Source organism: Pungitius pungitius, chromosome 9 (assembly GCF_949316345.1).
Source record: "Pungitius pungitius chromosome 9, fPunPun2.1, whole genome shotgun sequence".
Lineage (NCBI taxonomy): Eukaryota > Metazoa > Chordata > Actinopteri > Perciformes > Gasterosteidae > Pungitius > Pungitius pungitius.
Genome location: NC_084908.1, coordinates 3771069 through 3792725, shown reverse-complemented (window position 1 = coordinate 3792725; position 21657 = coordinate 3771069). Strand labels below are relative to the sequence as shown.

At 43.3% G+C, this 21657-nt stretch overlaps 1 protein-coding gene across 3 annotated transcripts in view; it reads left to right on the top strand.

Moving 5' to 3' along the window:
* The first annotated feature begins 2335 nt into the window (after positions 1-2335).
* The window catches only part of LOC119218550 (microtubule-associated serine/threonine-protein kinase 1), a 58637-nt gene continuing 39315 nt past the window's right edge, over positions 2336-21657 (top strand). Inside the window, exons 1-2 of one of the 3 annotated variants that reach the window (XM_037473076.2) lie at positions 2336-3412; positions 17653-17681. In XM_037473076.2, coding sequence (XP_037328973.2) covers positions 3374-3412; positions 17653-17681 — 68 coding nt within the window. In that variant the 5' untranslated portion in view covers positions 2336-3373. Of the gene's footprint in view, positions 3413-17649; positions 17682-20809; positions 21232-21657 lie in introns of those variants that run through there. The other 2 variants (XM_037473075.2, XM_037473077.2) reach the window with 2 other exon arrangements.

Below are 21657 nucleotides of genomic sequence, written 5' to 3'. Positions count from 1 at the left end.
ACCCCATGTGACCTCCCTCAGGGCACCCTCAAAAAAAAAAGGGTGACATCATTTTTGAAAGCTTTTTTTTTTCTTATTGCACACAGCAGTGAGAAAAAGTCTTTGTCTGTCAAATTTGTTCCTCGCAACATTTCTGCCCCTCACCCGCCTCCCCTCAGATCTCACAGCTCCTAATGAACAAAAACGATGTAAAACGAATGGAGGTCCATTAATTATTTAACATTAATAAGAAAAGCAGCCTAGGCTCCATGTGCAACAGAAGTCAGACAAGCTGGTAACTGGGTCACTCCACAGAAACATTGTTTTTCACCTGCTGACGGGCGCCCGTCTATTTCAATGCTTCAGCGTTAAATGAGCTTTAGAAACAAACATTTAGACACACCCACATTTACATTTTATATGGATATATGTACATTCTACCATCATCTCTTAAAAACATGTTACCTCGCATATTACCAATCAAAACCCCAATATGTAAAGGATTAGCAAGCCTTTGTGTTCATTTACAGAATGAAATGTATGTATGCAGGCCTAATTTAATGTTAACTTCACCGAAAGCCGTGACATTGTTTGAGCACAATGTCGGACTTTGACCTGTTTCGGCACACTCTGTGATTTCTGTTACTGTGTGGTGACTTTTTCCTGTGGTGACTTCCTATTGATGAGGGGTTACATATTGATAATACATCAGCGGGGACAGGACGGTTCAGTTTGAATGAATACATGGATTAGGATCTCTCTCTGAAACCTGATCATTCATTAACCGCTGGATACGGGATGCAAGTAACTGAAGTGCAAGGAGCCGTCATGAAGCAGTGGATTCCGTGTGTGACAGGTGTGCATGTTGAATAATGCATAACGCGTGGTGCCATTTTTCATCGGGGAAAGGTGGCGGCAGGCTGCGCTGACTGCTAACTCAGACACACACACACACACACACACACACACAGGCCCAGAAGACGGCACAAAACATACCTGGACAAAACACTTCAACTTTGGATTGATAAATTAACTCGCTGTGCAAGCGCAGTGCCAAGGTGCCGGGGGATGTTGGGTTTGGTGTCAAATGAGCCAGAGGGTGCTGCGTGTGAATTACAACCTATAATGTTTGATGATGTGTGTTGTTTGTCTCAAACAGGAGTGGCCATGTGAATGAAACCATGTATTTTATATATGTAAATTTGTTAGAAGCACAGGATATATATATATTATTTGACTGTTGGGTTTGGTTATTTTTCTTGTAGAATTTTTTTTGAAGAATTTACATGTTTTTTTCTGTTTCATATCATAAGAAAAATGTGATGATATCATCTTGAGTTCTTGGGAAATTGTGGTGTGACATTTTAGCTATTTTTTAACTAAACCACAAACAATGAATCAAGAAAATAGTAGTTTGATCAATAAAAGAACAAATATGAACAGTTTTTGTGGAATAAAACCAGTCAGGAATTTTCGTGTTTTGCTAATCCTCCTCATTAAAGACACAGAGGTAACCAATAACCAACTTGAAACTGATTATTGCATCATGTCCCGATACAGCTATGAGACAAAATTACTGAGATATAATATCTAATAGGATAAAATGAAGTGATGATATTTTTGACCAAAAGGTCAAAGGTTAGTGTCACTGTGACATTATAATAAATTATAAAGTAGAAACACTTTTCTGCTCATTCAACGATTTTGTACTGTAGCTTTTTTGCATCACTATCTGTATTTGAGGCTTTGTTTTGGTTTCTATTAAACTTGTACAGAGCCCCAGAAAGTGGATACCAATCAGTTTTATTTCCGCAGCTTCTTGTCTCGGATGAAAAACACCTCAGAGGCTCGGGACTTTGTCCTTCGTCCTTATCTCTGCGACTAGCCGCTGATCTGCTGGAGCTCTTCGTCGGTGAGAGGGTGAGAGAGAAGACGTATGTATCTAAGATGGCTTTGATTCTGTCCATCTCCAACCTGACCCGATGACCTCCAGGTGTTCTCCTCTGTAAAAATAATGGAAGTAGTAAAAGACATTGACTTTCTCACTGGTGTCATAATATAATTTATGACACCGGTGAGATGAAAGTACATTTTATTCATTTAAATATATACATTCACATACATTTGGACAGAGGTGGATGCAAACTGCTAATATGGAAGCCTGTTTTTTCCACTTTGAGATAACAATGAGATTATTCACTCATAATAATGGGATCTCATTATCATGACTTATTACCTCTTTGTGATGTATAATCTCATAATTTTAGATTGCTATCAATCTTATAATTCAGATTTAGTCATTATAATGACGTAAAGTATATTTTCGTTCATAGAGGCGCAAACGGGCTTCCGTAGGGAATGTGTGTAAAGATGTTTGGAGAAAAAAAAAACGGTTGGGAGAAACGTGTACTGGAAGAAAAGCCTCGGTGGAGGCTGCTGGGTTAAACGTCGTTCGGTAGTAGGAAGCGGGTGGTGTAAGAGGGTGATGGAGCGAGCGCGGTGCGGGGACCACAGATCGCTTTCCTCGAGAAAATCAATGTTCCACCGGAAGAGAACGGAGTGAGCGCATCGGGGACGCGCGAGAACCCACCGGGGACGGAAAAAAGGGAAAATCCGTCAACCGGAGGACGAAAACGTGCACGATCCACCTGCCGATGTGCGTGTCTTCGCCACTAGATCTTCATCGATCTCGACTCATTTATTTTCCCCTTGTGGTCGTTGAGTGCTCAGAAGCTCGACGCGCATAACCGGGATGTGCATGTCGACATGCACGCAATGAACTCCGCGTCCATGCACACGCCTTCTGAGCCGCACGCGCGGGACGGCCCCCCCAACATGCAGCGGATGTGTGCAGCCGGCGGAGGGTCCTTGTGATAGAAGCCTTTCTAAAGGACGTCAGGAGCCGCGTGGATTCGTTTGTTCTTCACCTACTTGTGGTTTTTAACACATTTGGTGTGAAAACTTGTTTGCTTCGCGGCGAGATACGCTCCCGATTGACGGTGCCAGGCTGTTTTCTTCTCTGTCTCACAGGACTTGACTTCATGCCGTGCACGCGGATCCCGCCGTGCAGCCACGTGCTCATTCAGCAAGTCCCCCCCCCACACCGGGCATCTGTCTGGCTGCCAGTCTCTGTCAGTTCTGCTATTGTGTGCGGCACCGAACATAAGCTCTCCGCCATTTAATTGAACCTTTGTAGCACGTTTTCTTGCAATGACCTTTAAAGCAGGGAATACTGCGCCGAGTCTTTCAGTTTAATGGTAAACGGTCTCTCGCTGAAAGCCACGCGAGAGTGAGGGGCCCCTTTTTGCTCACACACTCCTCCACCTGGAAATCACAGGAGCCCTCCCCCCCCCCCCGAGAGCCCTCTGCGCAGGTGTGCAACCGGGCTCGCGCCATGGACGACTCCGGGATCATCCGCCGGCGGAGGCTGCAGGTGAAAAGTTTCCTTTTTACACTTTCTCCACCCACTTCGTTATTGTAATCACACCGGTAAAAATTAATTTCATGGATGCTGTAGAAAAATATTTTAATTATTAATTAGTGTGGTATACCCTTTGAAGGAAACCCTACTACCTGACCTAACCCAATGTGTGGTGGATTCATTGATGTTTTCATCACAATGCTAAAATAAAAATCACGTTTTAATCCATGGATCCTGTAAGGACAGGTCCTCCAGCGACTTAATAGCATTTGTATGAAAGGCCGTAAAAAAAAAATCATGGAAGGTGTGTTGATTCAGCAGACTGCAAAAAGCAGCTTAATGGAGGGGTGGATATGGAAACACCTATTGTTCAATGATATTCATCAGAGATGATACAGTAACATTTCTCAAACAACTTGTAGGTAATGGGGGGGGGGTCTCAGAGCTTCCTGCAAGGTTTCCCGCACTGCGCTGCGGCCGAGATGCTCCGCTCTAGACGATGGTTTACAAAAGATGTAAAAGACATTGGAAGTTTTTTGGTGGAAATATTGGTGTTGAGTTGGTGGATCGTAAGAGAGAAGAGAGAGAGAGAAAAACTGCCAGGCTGATTACATGGTAAATACATGTCTTTGATTCTAAGGGATTCAATACTCTTATCCTGTATCTTTAACTCCAGCTCTACCTTTGTTAGTGTGTACTATTCAGACCAAACATTTGCAATGGTTGCTGTTAGAGTGCAGGGAGAGATGCAGTCTGTCTCTGGTCATTGACATGGGTAACTTTTAAAGTTACAGTGGCCCGCTAAGCACCAGCTTGTGTGTGCTTGCCAATGTGTGAGCCGCTGTGTGTTTGTACATGACATCCATGCCCATATGTACACATTAAAACAACCCCCCCCCCCCCCCCCCCGGTTCTCCGTTTCCATTGAAGTGGTCGATATTCACATCTCAGACAGAGGAGGTCTAAATGCTGAGGATGTGGCGCATTTGTCAGGGCCCATTAGCAGAACTAATGGTGGCCTAACAGGCCGGGGAGCCCTCAGGGAGGAAGACTGACCACCAGCAGCAGGACTGTGGAATGGGGCGGCAGCGGATACTTGAGGCAGGCGGCAGATGTGGGTTACAGTACACCCCTAAGTGCTTTTACAGCAACTGTCCCCCTTTTGTGCCCGGATCTACTTTCACAGCGGAGAGACGGGATAGTGTGTGTGTCTTGACAATGAAAATAATTAGTGCAAAACTAAAGTAGAGCTGAGTGCAACTATTAGTATCGCCAGCCAATCGGTTTCAGTAAACATCCCGGTATGATTCAATGAAAAAACACGCATTATTACTTTGCAGTTAAATATTTAACATTTATTCCAACAGTTTAACATAATACGGTCATCTTATTCAAACAATTATATACAACAGTATGTTAAAGCAATATGGTACGAGAGGCTGTACTTTATTGTCCAATAATGTAACAGTTTGAGCGCGTTGGTACCCCTCGAACCGTTCACAAAGCTCGCATTGCCTGAAAACAATCATTTGTGGGGGGTTTCGGCAATCGCCACAGAGCTAAAAGCTAAAATGTCAACTAACGGTTGCGCAAAATCTAACCTTTTACTTACTTTGAGTGCGCAGTGATATTGACCCTCGGGTCAATGGGAACAGCAACTGTACATTATTGCTCAATAATGCAACCCCCCGTGACTTGCTCTCAACCAATGAGAACACTGGATTTCATCAACCCGTATTATAATGTGAATGCGAAGTAACTACCATAAAGTAACTATGTGTGTATATTATACAAATATATATATTAGGGCCGGGACTCGATTATAAATATTAATCTAATTAATTGGAGGCTTTGTAATTAATTAATCGAAATTAATCGCATTTTAATTGCATAAATATTTGACCTGAGAACAGTGAGAAGTAATTTTTTTCACATGGATTTTTATGGATTTTTATTTTTGTTCAACCAATTCCAGCAGACAAGTGTAGCAATAGCATATTTAGAAATATAGTACTTTCAGAAATTCAGGTAGCCTATAGGTAAGTAGACCTTCTGTAAACTATGTTTTTTTAAGTACATTCAGAACATTGGTTATTTTTTCAGACGTGGACTTAGTGCAGTGTGGGTCCTTGTACTCGGAGTCGGGCTAACGTCCACGCTAGCTGCTAATTGTTTTGCGTTGAGGTGATACTTGAGGCTCGATGTGAATTCCTTGTTGCACACAACCATGCTCTTATCGACGCTTCCATCCGTGTGTTTATTATAAGATTTCCCATTCACGGGGCCAACCGACACGGTCTCGTCAGCTTCTTCGTTCATGTTCACTGTGGTTTGTTGTTGTCTGAAGTCATGAACGCTAGTTGGTGCTCCAGTATAATCGGTCCTCCGAAACTCATCCAGTGAGAAACGTTCCGCGGTGCAAAAAATAAGTGTAAAAATGCTTTAATGTTATTTTTTGTGTAATTAATTAATTTTAATTCACATTGTAATTCATCTTAATTAACGCACTAAGTAACGCATTAAGTCCCGACCCTAATATATATATATATATATAATATATATATATAATATATATATATATATATATATATATATATATATATATATATATATAATTAGTGGGGGGTAGTGATGCGTTGGTCGGGTCCAGCCGCTACACGGATATTTTTTCACAGTAAAATAAATATGTATGTTGTCAGCTTTATAGAGATTATGTAAGTCACTGTTGATTATTATGCACAACATTGATTTATCTCATTTACAAAATTTGCAGCCGAATGCCAAGAAAAAAAAAGGAGGGGGGTAGTGATGCGTAGGTTCGGGTCCAGCCGCTACACTATGGAGGACTAAAAGTGCCACAATTAAGTAAATAAATACACAATTAAATAATTACTTAAATGTGTCATTAATTAATTATAATTAGAAAAAAATACATAAATGTGTCATTAATTAATTAAAATACAGATTCATTTTATAAAAAATACATATTTCACTATTTACATTTCATGATCCTGCGTTGCAGTGCTTCATGAATTACTTTAAACTGTCAAACTGACCCATCAAAGTCAGTGGGCGGGGCTAACGCAAATCCAGTCTGATCCATTGCTTTGGTAGAGTACCTGGCCATGGCAGTATTTTGTTCCTGGCCCAAACTCTTTGTGGCATATAAATGGCCACCATAAGCTCATCAGGTCAGTGATATTAGCAGATAAACAATGCATCTTTCTAGATGTTTCATTACAATTCATGTGTTTGCAACAGGTGGAGATTTGTTGTCCACGGTGGGGTGGATGGATTCAGTCGTTTAGTAGCTCTGCATCAATCCAGTATCCGGAATTGATTTGTCTTGACTTGATACACAGGGTAACCAATCAGGCGTTAGGTTCCGCCTACCAACTTTTGATGGGTCAGTTTGACAGTTTTAAGTAATTCATGAAGCACTGCAACGTAGGTTCATGAAATGTAAATAGTGAAATAAGTGTATATGTATTTTACATAACATGAATCTGTATTTGAATTAATTAATGACACATTTATTAACACATTTATGTATTTAATTATATTTTTAATTAATTAATGACACATTTAAGTAATTATTTAATGATGTGTTTATTTATTTAATTGTGGCACTTTTAGTCCTCCATACTACATGGATATTTTTTCACAGTAAAATAAATATGTATGTTGTCAGCTTTATAGAGATTATGCAAGTCACTGTTGATTATTATGCACAACATTGATTTATCTCATTTGCAAAATTTGCAGCAGAATGCCAATAAAAAAGAGGAGGGAAAATATCCTGATGTTTTAAGTATTTTAAATTTCAAATCATGATAGAACTACCTGCTGGTAATGACGGGGCAGTTTGTGACGCTCAGACACAATGTGTCCATCAAGTCTGTCCTTTCTGTAGGACGGTCAGGGAGAATTAATAAACGCCCCGCATGTTTAAATAAATCACTCTTCACGGCAATAGTTATTTTGTCTCCACAAGGGAAGACTGCAGGCTGGAATCGATTGCTTCTGTCTCGCTCCTCTATTTGACCAATCCTGCTCAAGAATGAGGTTCGGCCCGTCTGAGCTCATTTACATACGGACACAGAAATACATGCATAAATCAATGAAGAAATATAGAAATGTAGATACAAATAAATGTAGAAATTGATCTATTTAATTGTTCTGTTTAGGTGTAAACTTTATACTTAAGTCTTTATAAATATCCTGATGTGTTTAGATATTTTAAGTATTTTAAATTTCAAATCATGATAGAACTACCTGCTGGTAATGACGGGGCAGTTTGTGACGCTCAGACACAATGTGTCCATCAAGTCTGTCCTTTCTGTAGGACGGTCAGGGAGAATTAATAAACGTTTGGGCTTGGTTTCCTGTCACAGCTACCTGTTTATGCTGTCTACATATCTGACAGAACATTCCTGAAACAAAAAAGAAAAGTGAAATAATCTCTTTTTCATTCTCTATGTATTGAATCAGAAAACATTTATTGCCATAATATGTCAGACATACAAGGAATTTGACTTGGCGGTTGGTGCAACAGACATTGGACAACAAGACAACATAGTGCAAGGAATAAAATATAAAATATAATGCTATGGGTTAGTAATCTACAGCTATGGGTTAGTTAAAAAAGAATAAAGGAATAAGAAGAGAGGTACCGCCACTCTTTTGGCACTGTCCCAGACTTCCACGGAATGTTGAACATCAGTGACCTCCACCAGGCAAATTGACGAACATCCTTCCTCTGCCTCCAGCTCCGCCTCTACTAAAGAGGGCGTAGTAGTTTGATTCAGGAGATCCTCAAATGGTGCGTTTCCACCGAGCGGTACGATACGGGTCGGTACCCTTTTATTTGTGTCTCCACTGAGAAAAGTACCAAATATCCGCACTGTACAGTACCACTTTTTGAGTACCCTTCCGTTGGGGTACCTGGCACAGTTGTTTGGTACTAAAGGGTGGAGCTAGACTCACTGCAGAACGTTGATTGGTTGAAAGAGTGTCGTCATTTGCGCGTGCCGCAAGGGGAAAGACAACACATGAAGCGCCATTTTTAAACTAAAACACAGGATCGGCTGTATGTCCTCCATTATTGTTTGCGGTTAGCTTTCAGTTTTCACGCGATCGAATGACGTCAATCTACTTTCCGTCCAATACCACGCCTATCAAGTAACGGTACTGTTGGCGGTGGAAACGCTCGCCAAATTATGGTTAACAGACCCGACCCGCACCATACCGTACAGCTCTGTGGAAACGCGGCAAAAGTGTTCCTTCCACCGCCCGATAACCTCCTCAGTCGCGGTCAACAGGGTCTCATCCTTACTATACACGGCTTGGATGGTTCCCCTTCTGAGGTGCCGGATGGTCTTCCAGAAGCACTTTGGTGCCAACCAAAAGTCTTTCTCCATAGTTACCCCAAACTCCTCCCACACTCGCTGCTTTGCCTACATCACGGCAGAGGCTGCTGCCCTTCGAGCCTGTTGGTACACTGCAGCTGCCTCCGGAGACCCACCGGATATCATAACCCAGGAGGCCTCCTCCTTCAGTCGGACGGCTTCCCTGACCACCGGGGTTGGAGGGTTACCGCCCCTTGATGCACCTAATACCTTGAGGCCATAACTCACTGCTGCAGCTTCAGCACTGGAAGTTTTGAACATGCACCACTCTGGTTCAATGTCCCCTACCTCCACAGGAATGTGAGCAAAGCTCCGCCGGAGGTGTGAGTTAAAAATCTTTTGGACTGGAGCCTCCTCCAGACGTTCCCAGTTAACCCGCACTACACACTTGGGTTTACTGGGTCTGTCCTGAGTTTTCCACCATCCTCTGACCCAGCTCACCACCAGATGGTGATCAGTTGACAGCTCTGCCCCTCTCCTTACTCGAGTGTCCAGAACAAACGGTCTCAGATCAAACGTTTTTTGAAAATTGTTCATTGATCTTTGACCAACATCCTTAATGTTTGAACATGGTGTTTGTTATGGACAATCTGTGACTGGCACAGAAGTCCAATAACAAACGACCGATCGGGTTCAGATCAGGGAGGCCATTCCTCACAATCACGACTCTCCAGTCATCGTCACCCACGTGTGCATTGAAGTCTCCCAATAGGACTATGGAGTCCCCTACTGGAGTCCTATGCAGGACTCCATTCAGGGCCAAATACTCTGAGCTGCGGTTTGGTGCATATGCACAGACAACAGTCAGTCAGAGAAGGCGTACCGTGGAATATGAAATATGAAATATTATATATATGGTGGGGGGGGCGGTGCGCGGATTATGGTTGGTGGGGGGGGGGGGGGGGCGCTGACCGTCGACCCGGATGACGGGGGTGATGGTCGGACCAAATTAGGGGGGAAGCGGTGCGCCGATGATGATGGGGGGGGGGGGGGAAGTTTCAATTCTGCAGTCAAATAACAACGCGCACCCTTATCCGGTCCGACCATCACCGCGCCCCCGCCCTCCCCCTCCAACCATCATCCCCGCACCGCCCCCCCACATCCCCTAAATCGGTCCGACAGTCACCCCCGTCATCCGGGTCGACGGTCAGCGCCCCCCCCCCCCCCCCCCCCCCCCCTCCTCCTCCAACCATAATCCGCGCACCGCCCCCCCCCCACCATATATATAATATTTCATATTCTCATATTCCATTGGAAGGACCTTCTTTTTGGATGACTGGGGTGACGGTCGGACCAATTTAGGGGGTGGGGGGGGGGGGCGGTGATGGTCGGACCGATTTAGGGGTGGGGGGGGCGGTGATGGTGACGGTCGGACCGATTTAGGGGGTGGGGGGGGGGGGGGGGGCGGTGATGGTCGGACCGATTTAGGGGGTGGGGGGGGCGGTGATGGTCGGACCGAATTAGGGGTGGGGGGGGGCGGTGTGTGGATGATGGTTGGGGGGGGCGGTGCTGACCGTTGACCCGGATGACTGGGGTGACGGTCGTACCGAATTAGAGGGGGGAGGCGGTGCGCCGATGATGATGGGGGGACGCTGACCGTTGACTCAGATGACCGGGGTGACGGTCAGACCGAATTGGGGGGAGGGGGGGGCGCGGTGATGGACCGGATAAGGGTGCGCGTTGTTATTTGACTGCGGAACTGAAACTCATGGCACGTCTGAATTTCTTCCAGATTGAGAGTTTCACTTTTTTGTTTCTCCCAGTGTCTTTCAGCTCCTCCACGTTTGGTGAGTGGTGGAGGTTCTCCTCAGTCTGGAGGTCGTTGCTGACGTGCTCCTCAGCATTGGTCTCAGTGACCTGCTCCTGGTTGGTTGAGGGCAGTTGTTTCTCCAACTCCAGGGCCACCACCTTCTTTTTAAGAGCCTCCTTCTCGCCGATGTTGTCCTCATGCTGTTCTTTGAGCTGGCTGAGTTGTGTTCTAAGGGCCTGATTGATTTCCTCCTCAGCTTTAAGCTTGGTGGCATGATACAGGTTGATTGAGGCCTGTTCATCTTTCAGATCCCTCAAGAATGTTTTAAAACTCTTCTCTTCATTGGAGGCGTTATCTTTCAGGGAGTTGATGTCAAACTCCAGTGCCTCCACCTTCTTCTTAAGAGCCTCGTTCTCGTTGATAATCTCCTCGTGCTCTATCAGCTTGAAATCTTCGTTGACCTGATTGAGCTGGCTGAGTTGTGTTCTAAGGGCCTGATTGATTTCCTCCTCAGCTTTAAGCTTGGTGGCATGATACAGGTTGATTGAGGCCTGTTCATCTTTCAGATCCCTCAAGAATGTTTTAAAACTCTTCTCTTCATTGGAGGCGTTATCTTTCAGGGAGTTGATGTCAAACTCCAGTGCCTCCACCTTCTTCTTAAGAGCCTCGTTCTCGTTGATAATCTCCTCGTGCACTATCAGCTTGAAATCTTCGTTGACCTGATTGGTCTTATACTGGATTTTCAGTTGCTCAACTTCATCAAGGAGAGTTTGTTTTTCCTCCCTCTCCAGCTGAAGCTCTGTTGAAGATTTACGCTCAAGGATTATGTACGATGTTTTCATATTCTCATATTCCATTTGAAGCTCCTTCTTCTGTTTGGTTTTGATGGTTCTACGAGCCTCGCTGGCGATCCCGAAGATGATCATAGCCTCCGGGTCACTGGCCCTCTTGAGTCTCTCTAGTTCCTCACGGGTGGCTTTCTCCCTGTTGATGAACATTTCTTTCAGGCCCTTTTGACGGGCGAGTTCCTCTTTGCAGTCCTGTAGCTGTTGGAACAGAGAGCTGCTTTCGTTGGTCTTTGGGCTGGCTTGAACAGAGGAATGCTGCTGTCTTGCTTGGCCCTGTAGCGGGGGCCATTGTCCCTCATCTGCGCTCTACCGTACTGCATTACTCAACTGGTAATCAGTGATCTTGTGTAAAAGCAGTTGTACAAAGACTGATAAACAGTTGTGCCTTGTAATGCTGCAGTCCTTAAGTAAGGAACAGTAAGAAATATTTACCTCCTTCCTTTACCTGTGAACACTGTGTCTCTCAGTCGAACAGACAACTAAAAATGAATTGTAAACAAACTCTGACCCTTATGTAGCCTTATTCTGATGATGTCATCACATTCCATGGCAACATTTGATTTCTCTGATAGCTGATTGGTTCTCAGGTAACTAGGGTTACCAACTCTCCCAGAGGGGGGGGGGGGGGGGGGGGGGGAGGGTTGCTAGCACAATCTTTTTTTTTTCTTTTTTGCTTTGCAGCGCCAGCCTCACTGCTCATTCTAACAGATAGGACAGCTCCGCTCTAGCTACGCGGCACCCACGCGCACACTGGTCTGATGCGTCACAAATTCACAACAACCGGGAGTTTTTTCGCGCGTCATTGACTTAGGAGGCTGTGATTGGAAATCGGGACTGGAGCTGTCCCGGACGGGACAAATCAAAATTGCCCATAATTCGGGATGTCCCGGGTAATACGGGACGGTTGGCAACCCTACAGGTAACCATGGCAACTACTACTACTAATGTTATTATTTATACTACTATGACTTTTCTAATGATGTCATAACATTCTACAGGATTTGTGAGGTCATGGAAATTTAAAATGGTAATTTCCAGGCCTGGAAAAATCATGGAAAAAAATAAAATCCCAAAAGTTTTGGAAAAATCATGGAAATGTGTTATATTTTTGCATTCAGGTGGTTCATTTAAGATACGTTTGAAATAATTTATGCTTTTAAAATTTAAATACTTAAAATATAATCATGATGCTCTCATACTTACAAGTATAAATAAATAAATAAATGTATGAATGAATACAGGAATAAATCAATAAATGCTTAAATAAATATGGAAAGTAAATGAATGTAACCATAAATAAATAAAAGTTGATAATAAAACGGGTCATAAACAAATATATACAATATATTTATTTCTACATTTCTGTTCACCTACATTTCTTTATTTATTTATGGGTCTGTATCATATATTTATTTCTACATTTCTGTTCGCCTACATTTGTGTTTGTCTGTATGCTAATGAGGTGAGAGGTCCTAACCTCTGTCTGAATCAGGACTGGTCGCAGGAGTGTGATCGCTCCTGGTCTACTCTTGAAGTTCGCTCCTCGGCAGAAGCTTTTTGGCTACATTTCAAACCATTTCAAACGATTGCGATCGTCAGCAAACAATTTAGAGAAGCACGTTAAGAAAGACACGCTTCAGTTTCTGCTGGATAAAGTGACTCAGGACTTGTCTCAGCTCAATGAAGACATGAACGTGGAACCAGAGGAGCGACCGTTGGATGTCCATCGTATATTTTATTCTCCTTTGGGGGCAACATGGCGCCGTTCAATGTATAGATCAACCGTTTTGAAACCTCGGCTAGAATCAAGTGAAGAGGAGAAGCTGTAGTCGGTAAAGACAATAAGGACGTTGCAAAGGAAACTCGTTGCCTGGATAAATCCTAGCACATCTTACAGGAAGGTGATCTGACGCCCCGCATGTTTAAATAAATCACTCTTCACGGCGATAGTTATTTTGTCTCCACAAGGGAAGACTGCAGGCTGGAATCGATTGCTTCTGTCTCGCTCCTCTATTTGACCAATCCTGCTCAAGAATGAGGTTCGGCCCGTCTGAGCTCATTTACATACGGACACAGAAATACATGCATAAATCAATGAAGAAATATAGAAATGTAGATACAAATAAATGTAGAAATTGATCTATTTAATTGTTCTGTTTAGGTGTAAACTTTATACTTAAGTCTTTTTTTGTGTAGGCTGTTTTTTGTGTATTTTTGATGTGGTTATTACTCCACTGTTCAAATATGTTCGTATATTTTTACTCTTAATAAATTTAGTTGTAATCTTGGAGTATCTCTAGCCGAATTATTTCATACCGTATCTTAATTAAAGAAGTCAAGTCGTATATTTTTACTCTTAATAAATTTAGTTGTAATCTTGGAGTATCTCTAGCCGAATTATTTCATACCTTATCTTAATTAAAGAAGTCAAGTCGTATATTTTTACTCTTAATAAATTTAGTTGTAATCTTGGAGTATCTCTAGCCGAATTATTTCATACCTTATCTTAATTAAAGAAGTCAAACATGAAATGTTTACTTTTGATTATGAATTTTACGCATCCAAGACCCTTCAATCACCACAGAGTTATGAACTTTGTTGCTGTAGGTCCCCATCTTGCTACATGACACCCGTAACAAAAATAAACTACAACGGCTATGACCGGTGGCGGCAGCCAGCACATTGAAATTGGCCGTGACGGTGTCCCTGAGATGAGTCACCTCCGTCTTGAGTGAAGACTTACACCCATATGCTCATACCAATACAAGTCATACAACATGTCACACCACTCTGTGTTGTAGGAGTACGTAGTGCACCACACACACACACACACGCTAGCCTTATTTATCCAATATTTTGTTCTGGGCAATGTGCCCTTTTCCAATATGCTAAGCACCCGGGATAAGAGTGTGATCACTGCAGAAGATCCTGCTCTCCGTGCCAAGTCCTGTCACTCACCGCCGTGCCCACCGCTTTGTTCCGCCTCGCTGCGTCCTTCTGATGTCAGAATTAGCCAGAAAGACTTGCTTTTGTGCCAAGAGAGCAAAGTGCACACAGATCGGGGCCAGAATAGATTTGGAAACCGCTTCAAATATCTGAGCTACTTTATAACTGGGCTCAACCTCATCCACAAAACAAACGCAAATAATAGTTTCAAACTAGATCCTCGTGTCAAAAAAATAAAATTGGTTAAGAGTCGTTCAATGCAACGTTGTCTTAGACCTTTAGGGCATTGACCAGCAATCTCAAAGCTTTTAGGTGAACTATTGAAGGGAATAAAACAGTTTGTCATTGGCAGCAGAAACAGAACAGAAGCCTTGTGGCTCTCTACAGAGCAGCAGTGTAGTAACAGTTTCCTCTCTTTGCTATCCGATTGGCCATCGCCTGTATCTTTGGGTACAACCCCAACCCCTCGACAACATGTGTGGAAAAAACAGTATGATGTATGGAAGTAAATATGTCATCTGGTATTGAAAGAAAAAGGTGATTGAATTTCTTGCACTTAATATTTATGCATTGAAATGCTCCTTCTGCTTGACGCACGCTCCTGATCTTGAATCGATTGCTCTTCCTTAGTGTCCCGGATGTTGTTTTTTGGGCAGAATATTTTAACAGTGATTTTTTTGCGGTTGAATTTTTTGCAGTATTTTAACGTTGAAAAACATTCAGATACATAATTTCAATGCATAAATATTCAGTGCTAGAAATTCAATCACCTTTTTCTTTCATTACCCGATGACACAGATTTACTTCCATAATGATGCCCTCTGTCCTCTTTTGAACATCACGTTCACTATAACATGCTGTGGCAAATTTATATTGTGAAAATTTGCCGTAATTTGAAGCATGGAGATTGTATAACATTTAGTTTAAAAGTGCTATTAATACCAAAACCACTTAATTAGTGCCTCTCACAGTCATAGTGCTTCTTTATATTAGAACATTTTCCTCGTCTTTATTTTTTTCCACGGCTTCCACTTCACACAGATTTCTCCTGATGAAAACATCATTGAACTGCTCTGCTCCACCGAGTCACAGCTTTATGCTTTCTGAAAACATCCATAGTGTTGTAACATCCATTGCCGAGTTCATATTTTCACATTCTCTTGAAGTGTGTGAACTACTGAGACGTTTCTGAGGTTGTCATGGTCACTCAGTATAGAAGATATTGTTCAAAGAAATGCCGGAGTAACCAGTAACACGGCAACAACACGCAGCCATCTGTTGGACAGAGACAGAGAGAGGGAGCAGGTGTTGGGAGTTTTATCCGTTGGCCAACACACACACACACACACACACACACACACACACACACACACGCATGCATATGTGAGCCTCCTGTGGGGCTCTCTCTCTGAGTAACCCTGGCCGAGCTCACTTCCTCTTGGTGATACATTAGCCATCCCAGAAAGAGCTCACTATGATGAGTGATGTCACTCCCATTGAAAAAAAAAGAAGGGATCCGTCTCCTCTGAACTGTGAAGATCGATCCCACTTTCATGTCTTCACATAAAATATTAATGCCGACAGCAGCCGGTTAGCTTAGCTCAGCGCAACGACTGAAGGCAGGAGGAAGCAGACCAGACACTACAACTTAAATGGAGTCATCTTTTAACCTTTGGAGCCACCTCAGCTGTCTATATGCTATGCTAAGCTAATTGGCTGCTTAATACTTAACACACAGATTTGAGAATGAAATCTTCTGGATCTTCTCATCTAACTCTGACCAAAATAAAGCGGATAAAGACATTCCCAACAATGTAGAACTCTTGCTTGAATGTGTGCAGAGGTTTTTGGGCGATGCATGGAGTAGTGTGATGCGCTGCGAGCCGCAAGGTTGGCGGTCCAAATCCCGGCTGCTCCATGTGCCATGTCGAAGTGTCCCTGAGACCTGATTGCTCCCCAGGCAAAATGTAAGCCATGGTTTAAAACACGGTGTAAGTCGCTGAAAGCATCAGCTAAACGACATGTAATGTATGTATTTGGTTACTGCACTACTGCTGCTCTCACTGTACACGGCACTTGTTCAATCCCCAGTAGGGATAATTATGTTTAACTCGTCTTTGGAAAAACATGGTTCATCACAGTGTGTTTTTGTGGCCTTTCTCTTTCTTGTTGACTCCTCACAGGCGTATATATAACGATATCACCATCAACGGTGTGAAAGTAAATGGGCAGTAAGCTCGTTCTTAGTTGTGTGGACACCAGAGGTCCAGCTCTCGACTCATGTTTCTTCAGCTCGGCTTTGCTTGGGTCTTGTAATGCTGGTGTACTTATTCAACAATAAACCGTGCTGCCTATTATTTTTCCTCTCAATTTTCCTTTCATTTTCTCCTATTTGACCCCAGTGTGGTTTTTGCCTTTAATTTTCCAGCTCTTCGCCCTTAAGCTTTCCCGGAGTGAAAAGACACAGATGATAAAATCTTCTTAGTGGAGCCACTGGGCTCCAGAACGTAGCTTGATAAGCTGCACGGCACAGGCAGACGATAGAAATTGCGGGTAACCTAGCCTCATCCGAGTGTTAAACAAATAGGGAATAGATACCTCACACAGATTCCTCCCAGTAGATCCTAATTACGTCAGAGTCCTTGCTGTTGTGTCCCAAAGTCGTAAATATAGCAGCAACATGTTTGAAATTGGCGTCGGCTCCACTCGACCTGCTGGTTCCTGAAGTCTCTGAGCACTTAGGGGGGGGGGGGGGGGGGGGGATCGTCTTTCAAACCGGGCTCCACTCACACTTTGTTTACACGTTGAGCCTTTTTTCAGGTTTTTGCGGAGTGTAGGACGCCAGGATTATATTCCAAAGATGCTGAGGTTTAACTCAGCATGCATGATTGCTAGTTAATGCCAAGGAAAATGGTGAATGATTTGACAACAAACGGGTTGATGAGGAGGTGAATTGGTAACGGCATGGTAACACTGGTTTGACCTTGATTTAATCTGACATATCTACAGCCTCCAGTTTATATGCTAAAAACAGCATGCTTTATGGGTAATTAAAACAAGATCAGTAAAATATATGTGGAGATAAGGTAAACATATTCAAAATGAAACAGGTGAGACAGAGACTTGACTCATTGTAAAGATTTCTTCATAAAGAAACGAGTATTTCCTTGCCAGACTGACAGTTAATTATGATCTTGGTCCACAGTCCTGTAAACGTTGATGTCATGATGAATGAAACTCATCAGGCTGATTTATCTTCTCTCCTTTTCTTCTCTCTTGCTTTCTCTTTCTCACCAGAAGGATTTACCTCTGCCGCGCAAAAGCAGCAGGTAAGTTAAGATCTACGCATGTTTCATCCGTGTGTGTCTCTGGATATATTGACATGTTGTTGATACACTTGGTGGACTTCATAGAGTTGTTTTTTATACTGTGGGAATGTGATACAGTTGATGAAAAACGGAGACAAAATCAACTGTGAATTAATGGTGAATTTGGTAAGATTTACCTTTCCGCTTTGAATTGGCCTCTTTTTTTCTAAACTGAGAGACAAATCACGAACCAAGAAAGTGCTAGGAATCCTTCCTGCTGCGTTAAAGGTATTCATGATGGGGTATTTTGCCGTCAGACGCCACAGCGTTCCAGCTCAGCGTGAGCGCTCCTGCTCTGCGAGCGCCTCCGTCGGCGCAATCTGTGGCACCAGTGAGCGATGTGAGTTCAGCAGCAGGAGAGCGGCGCTGTGACCTCGTAGGGAGTTGGGGGGAAGGCGGATTACAGCAGTGCCCCATGTTGAGTGCAGAACGTGACCGATGAATATCTCCTGTTGTTGTATAACATTTATTTGGTTCACCAAAAATGGCATTCCTGTATGAACATTGAGACGGGTCTCAGAGAGATCCCCTCTGCACATGAAATGCGTTTCACTCTTCTCAGCACAAAAGTCCCTCTTTCACGCAAACGTTTCAACCATCGTTGGAGCTTATGTTGCTCATTAGCAATTAATTCAGCTTCGACTTTAGCGAGTTTCGGACTTGTAATTTCAGTTTTCTTCATTGTCAAAGTAATCAGGTTATTTACACTTTCATAATTGCATTGCATGAAACATTCATTACATGTAACTGATGCAGATGTTTGTGTCTGAGCGTGTGAGTCTCTGTCCATGGTGCTGAAATGAAACTCGCCAACTGTTCTTTCACTGGCACACCATGTTTTACTTTAAAGTATGACATACAGACTGATTTGTTTCCACACTCAGGCTGAGGGGACATTAGTTATTTGTGTTTGTCTCTGGCAGCGTTTTGTTTGCTTCATATTTATTTATGTTCATGTCTTGATAAAATCATCACTTCTTCCGAGATAGAGGTGATGTTTCTCCCCTCCCCTTAAAGTTGGAATTGGAAAGTTGTAGCTGGCTGCTGCTGAAAGCACTTCACAAATCAGGCAGAATGTGGAAAATTGTCTTAGGTCTGCTCTAAATGCCTTTGAACATGGTGGGTTTGCAGGTTTTGCAATTCCAATTTTCAACCAATTTTCCACAAAATGCGTTGAGTGTTGCAATCTTTGAAATTGCAACACTCTGCAATAGTGGTAGTCCAGAGCCTTGCTTTACTTTTGGCCGTTATTATGCTGCACAAGCAGAATATGAATTTGTTAATCTTGTAAACTGCTGTTGTTGCATCAAGCAGGAAGTTGTAAATGTGAAGCGTGGATTTAATTCCCAATATTGAGCTTTTTATTTGTATTATTAGCAGCATGAATGTGTGTCCCTGACTGGTGCCTCAAGGGGTGCTTAGTCGCTGACCTCTGAACTCAATGTGGTTAATTTGCTTGAAGGAGACACTGGGGCTGGAAGCTCATGGTCATCTCTCAGAAGTCCCCCCCCCCCACCGCCCTCCCTCCCTCTTTGGGTTTCCTCCACACATCCTCCTGTGGGTGGAGCTGAAGTATTGGACTACGGGCTTTTATTTCAGAGTGAGAATAAAGTGAGCTGAAGGACGGACTGCCAGATACTGAAATCCCTGAGAGGTCAAATCCGCCACAGCTACGCACAAAACAAACGCACCATTCTGCCATCATATGACCGAATGCTGCCCATCCATGTCTGCGCCCCCCCTGCTGTGTTTCAGTGATATCATCACCCTCTTCCTCCCCCTCCCCCATCCCTCCTCGCCCATGTATATTTTATCCAGCCAGACTCTCACATTAGAGACGGCATGCATTATTGAATTACTCCCCTCAGCACTACTGTGCCACTGTCGTCCCATGTCAGCTTTAACATTTGGTGGATTTGTTTCCAAGGGAGGGGCGCAGACACACACACACACACACAGACGCACACACACATGCAGAAATGACATCTCTTTTGGCTGGGCATTGCAGAGCAGCTTTGGTGACATCTAGGGCAAATAGACGATGCCAGAGCTCATTAAATATGGCACTTTAGAAAAAATAGAACTGTGTTTGAAAGTGAATTTTAAAAGGATGTCGACTCTCATTCTGCATTCGTTCCTACTAAAGATGTAAATCTTTTAAAAAGCAGCAAGATTTTTTAAGTCTCAGTAATTTCCCAAAGCAGCTTGGCACTGAGGTTTTCGGCAGCAGTAAATGCATGTTTTGGGATCTATTTATTAGCTGCGGATTAATACACATTTTCTTCTCTAGTAAATATTTACAGCAGTTTAAAGGCTTTTATACAGACGGATGTAAGGACAGGACAAACTACTTGGACCCTAAAGACCCAGAGCAGCGTCTGTCTGAGCTGCAGTGTTGTGTAGCCTAAGCTTCAGTAGTATCCACAGCTCCCTGTGGCAAGCAGTCACAATAATTGATGTGTTTAGTAATTTTATTGCTAAAGGTTGGATGCACAAAGCAGCTCATCTGGTCTGCGCTCTCTTTGTTGAGGTTGACAAAAACAAAAGTCCCAACAAATAAAAATCTGCAAATGAATCACAAAAAATAAAACCTATAAAACTCATATAAAGCAACATGCAGCTTGAGGATGTCGGAAAGCAATGATAGACTGATGCATTGTTGGTTTGGGTATTTTCATGCAATGTATGGACAATTAAAATAACATACATTTTGAGCACAGAGAAATAAACAAAATAAACAATTTGTTGTTGGCTCTGGTCTTTTAAGGGAATTTGTTATATAATATAGAATACCACCATTATTTTCCCTTAATGACCTGTTTTATATTTTTATGATGCCAGCGGTAAATCCACAAAAACCACACACACTCACATGTGAACGTCAGCCTGCGGCGCTATTCTGCCCCCCTGCTGTCTCATTTACATGAGCTGTCAGATTGTCTCTCCCTCTCTGATTGGCTCTAACTTCCTCCTTCTTGCACTGACTCTCTCTCTCTCTCTCATTCAAACTGTGCATACACCTGTCAGGACCCCCCTCCCCTTTCCTCTCTCTCTCTCTGCCACCCCCCTCCCCCTGGCTTTTCACTTCTTGGCATGTTACCCTAGAGAGCAACCCCACGATCCTGCTCACCAGCCTGCCCCTCACCTCTAATGCTCTCTCTATCTCCCTCTCTCTCTCTCTCTAATCCTCTTGTTTTCTCCATCCGTGTTATGGTTGACATTTCTAAAACTGTCTAATCATTTTCTCCCATTTCTCTCCCTCTCTCTCTCTCCCTCTCTCTCACATACACTCCTGCAAACGCTCTCAGCAAGACAGCAGTGTGTGTGTGTGTGTGTGTGTGCGCGCTCAAGTGGCCAGAGGAGGATAACATGCCGGCGTGGAGCGTAATCGCTGCCTCTTGACTGCCTTTGTGTGTGTGTTTATTTCTGTGTGTTTGTGTGTTTGTGTGCTCTCATGGTCATCTGCCAACACAGACTCTGCTGCTAGCGACATGTTTCGACGCACAAAAAGGTAAACGGCAACCATCTGTCTCCGTGCAGTCCTTGTGACCGGTGTGCTGCCCTGCTGTGTCGATTGGGTCGTCGGAGGCTGCTGTGTTCTTTCCACGGTGTTTCCGTTGTTAACTGCCAGCTCTCGTGCTGTCTCGCGGTTGTCTACCTGTCTCCATTTAGCTCCAACAAAATGGTGCGTGTGCGTTTTGTGTGTGTGTGTGTGTGTGTGCGTTTGATGTCTTTACGTGCATCCGTGTTAACGCGATGGGGTTTTGTTGCTGTCACGGTGTGCTTCAGGGCTTCTGAAGTACATAGAGGTATAGTAATACGTTTGCATTTGTGTGTGTGTGTGTGTGTGTATTTATATCCTTGTTGAGCTTTATTGTAGTGCAGCACAATGGTTTGGTCTGCTTTGAAATATGGTTCACATTTTCACACACAGAGA